The sequence below is a fragment of the Copadichromis virginalis genome, linkage group LG7 (assembly GCF_057382275.1).
Source record: "Copadichromis virginalis isolate Kocher_CV1m ecotype Utaka linkage group LG7, C_Virginalis_male_GT1.1, whole genome shotgun sequence".
NCBI classification, from domain to species: Eukaryota; Metazoa; Chordata; class Actinopteri; order Cichliformes; family Cichlidae; genus Copadichromis; species Copadichromis virginalis.
This window is the reverse complement of record NC_140624.1, coordinates 17,018,470-17,024,469: the sequence shown is the minus strand read 5'-3', so window position 1 is coordinate 17,024,469 and position 6,000 is coordinate 17,018,470. Positions and strand designations below refer to the sequence as shown.

Sequence of the window (6,000 nt, the reverse complement as noted above, 5' to 3'; positions counted from 1 at the left end):
GTAAATGCTGAAGTGGGACAATTTGAGTGAATAAACCACTTGAGTCCAAACTGTCAATTTACAAATGAGTTTTTTCCCCCTTTTACTCTCAGCTTATGTATTTGTAATCTGTACAATCGTGTTACAAATCACCCTATTTATTTGTACCTCGAGGTGGATTGTGCACACTGAAATGCTCTTTTCCCGAGTGGTTATCTGAACCAATACCACCTTTCTGTCAGCTAAAACCGGTCTGGTTGTTCTCGGCTGACCTCGCTCTTGAACGAAGCATTTTCATCCACTGAACTGCCATTCACTCCCATTTTTCTTTTCAAGTATTTTCTATTTCTATTGTGAGTTCCTGAAATATTTAAACCTGCCCAACCTGCAGAATCATGTCTGTAATTGCTTGTTTTTGTTTCCATCGTGTTTTTGTTTCTTTTTGTCCACATGGATGGTTTGCTCCTGATCTGTAGTTGAACAACTTTATGCTCTGCACTGCTGCCGCATTATTGACTGATGGGATAACTATATGAATAAGTAGGTGTACAGGTGTTTCTAATAAAATGTTTGGTGTGTGTACATAATTTCATGTTTATGGATGCCTCCCTGTAGATGTATTATGAGTACAAACAGTGGGTGTAGCCTCTAACATGATGTGGAGAGGAGCGCAATCAAAGCACATTCAGTTCTGTCATACTCATTTACCCGCTCTCCAAAAGCTATCACAGGGTGCAGCTGTAAAGATTTTGCTCCTCAGCCCTCCTGAGAAATGCAGTCAAAAAGGATAGCAGCCCATCTCTTTCACAGAGGAAGCCCATGTGAATACACTTTGCAAGCTGAGTACATTTGAGAGGAAGAAATGTCCAAAAAAAAACCCTCATCTGAAGCCTTTTTAAAGGTTACACAATAAGAGCAATTCTATCAACTAAGAAATCAATTTGCTTTTGTAATGAGCTCGTATTTCCTTATTTTACTGACACTTACATTATGTTGGTTTGTAAATAGAACCGTTTATCCACACTTTTCAATGTGCTTATATTTGATTATCACATGAGGAATTGTGTTGGAGTGAGTTTAATGCAGTATTTGCAAAAGATATCCAAGTCGTCCTCCTCCAGGCGCCTCTGCAACAGCTAACTTTAATCAACATCGCCCCCTTCTGGACGGCCTTCTAGTCTTCAATGAAAAGAAAAATCATTTAGAAAAGCCAACATATTTATACCCGAAGTGCAAATATGAATTCCGTTTATTTTCATTATAATATCTGGGAAAAACATCAGTTATATTTGCTTTAATGATTTGCTATAATCATATAATGATCACTGGGTAGGGGAGACCGGGGATAGTTGTAACATTTTTGACATTTCTGTCTGTAAATTGGAGCTCGTTTAAGGTAGTGGATTCAAAATGTAATGCAAAGTATTTACATGTCTCGGCTATTAAATAGTGCAGCTATTTTCTCTGCAGCACAATTACCCATTGCATGGTATGGCCTCAAACACAAAGAGTGAAATGTTACAATTAACCCCATAGTCTGGGTTAGTTGTAACATATCCTGGGGTGAAATGTAACACAATGAAATAAGGGTACTGACAAAATATTAACATGTAATCTTTATTTATTCAACACATGAATGCACTTAGAGCCATTTATGTAGCTGTGTGTGTGTGTGACAGAATGCAGAAATCTAGCTTTTGAACATATTCCAACCCCCCCAAAAAAGACAAATTATGGAATTTTCTGCAACTGAATATTTCATTAATTTTGGTTGGTCTTCCTTGAGTTTGGCCTCATTGGCTCAGTGGGCATTATAACCTACAACTCTTGCACCAATTTTAAACATAACAATGAAGCTGAAAAAATGTATTTGTTCACCAGCATCGCAATTCCATTACTTTTTATCATGGCTTACCTTGGTGTGGTTTGCAAAGTGCCTCAGAAAGATGAGGAAATCTGTTTCTTGCACCCATCCTGATTTATTTCCACTACCAGTACTTCCTACTGGTCCATCTCTGACACAGAGGTCTGCATAATTTATGTGTGGGAACACAAACAGTGGAGGAATTGTGTTGCCAATGGCATTAACCACATATACAAAAGCAACCAGTGAACCTCTCTCTGCTGATGTCGTTGCCCCAACTTGTTTAATATAAGTTAAAGTAATAGTGTGGTAAGTTGTAACATCTGCATTATTGTTACAACTGACCCAGACTCCTATAGCCATGAACTAGCTAACATTACAGCCAACGGCTAAAACACTAGCTCTAAAGACCTACACAGAATATATCCCCATAGACATACAAATAACATAATTTAAATTTGATGAGTTTAACTGTAAAGCAGATAATGCTATTAAACATTGAAATACAGTAGAAAAACTTACTTTTTGGCATACAAATTACATTTTTTCGTGTTAAATTGTCTGTGTTTGACAAAATGTGCTGATTTTTCACATGTGATAGCAGAACTGAATTGGGCATGCACAGGATGAGTCACATCATTTGAAACTTAGCCCTGATTGGAGAAATTGGAAGTGTTACAACTGACCCACGTTACAACTATCCCCGGTCTCCCCTAGTTCTTTTGTACAGTAACATTATGAAGGCAAACAAAAACAACTTCTTGAAATCATTCTGTCACTAAAAACTAATCTTTTGATCACTTTAAGGGTTTTGATGCAATCCAAAGGGGACTCCCTAATGAGGCCATCCGGCAGAGTTTTATTTAGGGCTGTGGGTGCTCTGAGGCTCCCCAGCAGCTGTCGTGAATGTGTGCGCGCATGTGTGCTCGTCTGGACTTTCCAGTAGCCTACTTTGCACCATACAACTTTGTCCGGTAAGCCAACAACTTTATATTTTTGCTTTGCATAGATTTATATTTCGCTGTAGGCTCCAGCTCAGCATTCAGAACAGCCGGTGATGAATGACTTGGTATAAATGTTGATATAAATGTCCCATATAGAGAAAACAGCCGAATAGCTGCTACTGTTGGCCTGCTTTGTAGGCCTGTAGACACATTTATATGCATGCTCAGAAACTCGTGCGTGGTGCCTGGTTTCCTAGACGAAATTTAGATCAAAATAGAGGAATACTTGGCCACTTTCACACCCACTTCCGCTTGTTTAATAGAGTAATTTAATCTAAAAGCTAGTATCTATCAGACAAATGCTCTCGTCAATGGAGGCAAAACAGATTTCCACAAGTATAAAACACTACCCATAGATCAATGTGCTTATCTCTGCAGAGAATCACAGTGGCAATGACTCTCCAGTGGACGGTGGTGGCTTTCTTCCTGTATGCAGAGATCACAGTCAACCTTATTTTGTGTGTGCCTTTAATATCAGCACAGCGGTAAGGCAATTTTAAAAGCATATCATAAGTCATCAAAAGCTTATTTAGATACTTGCTTTAAGGAGCACAATTTCTGAAATAATTAAAAAGATATATCATCCCAAACGGGCAGTTCACACAAATAGCCAGTAGAGTGCATTCAAATCCTTCCCCAGCAGACCGTCTATACCTTTACATTGCAGGTGGCGTTTGATTTTCAGGTGGCGAATATGGAGCTGGTTATCTCCTTACTGGAATAAATGCTTTTTTACAATAATAATGGTCCTTATTGTTCTTTTCCTGGGTAAGCGAGCTTTTTTGAGTCAGACATAATCTCCTTTGTGTGACAGATATTAAAAAATAATAGCAAGTGTATTCAAATCCCACTTGGTCGTGTTTCTGTCCACCCTTCCAGACGCTTTACGCGAGGTGCAGAAGTATTCCGGTCCTGAGCCCATGCAAGATGCTAAAGTGAACCCAAATGTGTACGACCACGTCCACATGAAGCTTTTCAGAGCCCAGAGGAACCTCTACATATCTGGCTTCTCTCTCTTTCTCTGGCTGTTAGTGGAATTTTGTCACTTACTTTGCTCCATCTGCACACCCTTCACACGTGTTGAAGTACTGTCTTATTTTGTTGTGTTTTTTCTGTCTTGTGACTTCAACACAGTATGATGCGTCGGGTTGCCACTTTGCTAAACCAGGTTGCTGTCACCATGGAGGACAGCGCAGGTCTTCAGTCACAAATAGACAATGCTGTGAGAGCAGCTAAGCAGCAGCAGGAGGACAAACTGACCCTCAAGCAAGTGAGAAACAGAGTTAATTTTTTTTTTTTTAATTCTTTTTCTTTTTTTTTGTCAAGTAACATAATAAAAATTACTTTGCTTTTTTTTGTTTGTTTGTTTCTGGGTCATGCCCACGCATTAGCATACTGTAGGCACACACCATGCTGTGATTTCATTTTCCTATGCTTTCTACTTAACATGTGCTCTGTCATCTGCTGTTTAAATAATCAGCTTAAGCTCAGTAACTAAGGAGAATCCTTTGTGCTTAGTCTTTCCTGGAAAAGGAAAAATCCATGTCAGCAGCAAAGCAGCAGCTGAAGCTGGAGGTGGAAAAGCTGGCGGGTCAGCTGAAGACTGCCGAGGAGGGTGAGCGACCTAATTTAAATACGTTAATGGAAAGCTGCACCTACGTTTGCAGAGCATGTAGACAAAGAGGTCTCTTGGTCATATGGTTGTACAATAGATACATTTTGAAAAGCATTTATGATATGTAGTCCAAATTTGTAATCATTAAGTGCGTGTATGTGTGTGTAGCTGTTCGTAAGTCTGATGCTGATATTGAGGCAATGAGGAGACAAGCCAAAGGTCTGGCTCAGGAGTATGACAGACTGCTCAGAGAACACCATCAGCTCCAGGTAATACATGACAAACACACATCACAGAATATCTCCTGTATATTCACACTGCTAATCCCACATTGATCCTGTTTTTAATTGACAGAATCTTCAGAGCGCTGAAGACAAAAAGGATTGGTGAACATTAAAACACAGTATCAGCTCTTACTTCCTTCCATGGACATTTTTTTCCTTATACCTCTCGATTGTGTGCTGTATCTAGTTTGCTACCCGACCTGTTTTTATTGTCTTTGAATCTTCATTGTTGTTTAAAGTTTGAACTGAGTGCAATAGACAAATCTTGCTATTAACTTACAGTAACTCTTCATTATGAATATGCATTGTTTCTTTTTTTACTGACTGCTAAGCTGTGTTATAAACACAAAGTGTTAGTGTTACTGTAATGACTTTTATATTGTACATCAATGGGATGCACACTATAAACTATACACTGTAATGGGATGTGCTGTCATGAACTTGAACATTTCACATGTGAATGGAGAGCTGTGTAATTTGAGATGTTGCTCTTAGGTTTTTCCTATTTCTGTGAACAATAGAAGGTGTCACTTTGAGGTTAATTTGTGGGGGATTCACAGCCTGTTGCATTATTTTGCATACACCTGAATGCTCCAGACCAGCAAACTGACAGAACTGCTTATAGAGCTAGTCAAGCTTGCTGATCAGTTAATCATGTGCATTTGATTAGCAGCTCCTGACTGCTACTTACCCTCTTATAGTAATTCCTATGAAAGCATTAATGGTGTACTTAGTTTTCCAGAAACCTGCACAGATTCCTGTAAAAACATATACATACACATATATATAAGCTGCTCACAAATGCCATTTCACCAGATGTCTGTGAGCCATCAGCTGATGGCTGATTATCAACAAATCTCATATAATCTATGCTATTTACTGCCAAATTGGAAGCCGATTTGAATAGCACCTCCACTTTATTCTGTATGAGGAGCTCTACTCGTTCTCTGCCTGCCTCGTCTGCCTCTGGGGAAGGCTTGGGTTGTAAGACCCATATCTTCAAGTATAAAATATGGAAGATGGAAATAATAATCTTCTTTTAAGCTAGTGGCTCTAACTGAACTGACTTTAGGAGGGCAAACCTAATCTTGACATACTGTATCATACTCTGGTGACAGTTTGATGGTATAAATATGAGTATGAAAAATAAACTTTCATAATAATTAATAATATTTCCTGAACTTGTTGCTATGATCAGTGTGATTAAGAGGCCCAGTGTTGTATATTTGTAGTAGATGATTGTATAATCACCTA

General features: G+C 38.8%; 1 protein-coding gene across 2 annotated transcripts; it reads left to right on the top strand.

Annotated features, from left to right (window-relative positions):
• Positions 1–1,024: 1,024 nt before the first annotated feature.
• On the top strand, positions 1,025–5,918 carry LOC146704812 (B-cell receptor-associated protein 29-like). Of its 2 annotated transcripts, XM_085462204.1 has the most exons (8): positions 1,025–2,817; positions 3,226–3,332; positions 3,515–3,615; positions 3,727–3,874; positions 3,982–4,117; positions 4,366–4,462; positions 4,631–4,731; positions 4,817–5,918. In XM_085462204.1, exons 2-8 carry the CDS (start codon positions 3,241–3,243, stop codon positions 4,850–4,852), a joined length of 711 nt encoding a protein of 236 aa, XP_085318330.1. In that variant the 5' UTR covers positions 1,025–2,817; positions 3,226–3,240; the 3' UTR covers positions 4,853–5,918. The 2 variants fall into 2 exon arrangements, with proteins under 2 accessions (XP_085318330.1, XP_085318329.1); XM_085462203.1 differs by having other exon boundaries at positions 1,025–3,332.
• The last annotated feature ends 82 nt before the right edge of the window (positions 5,919–6,000 follow it).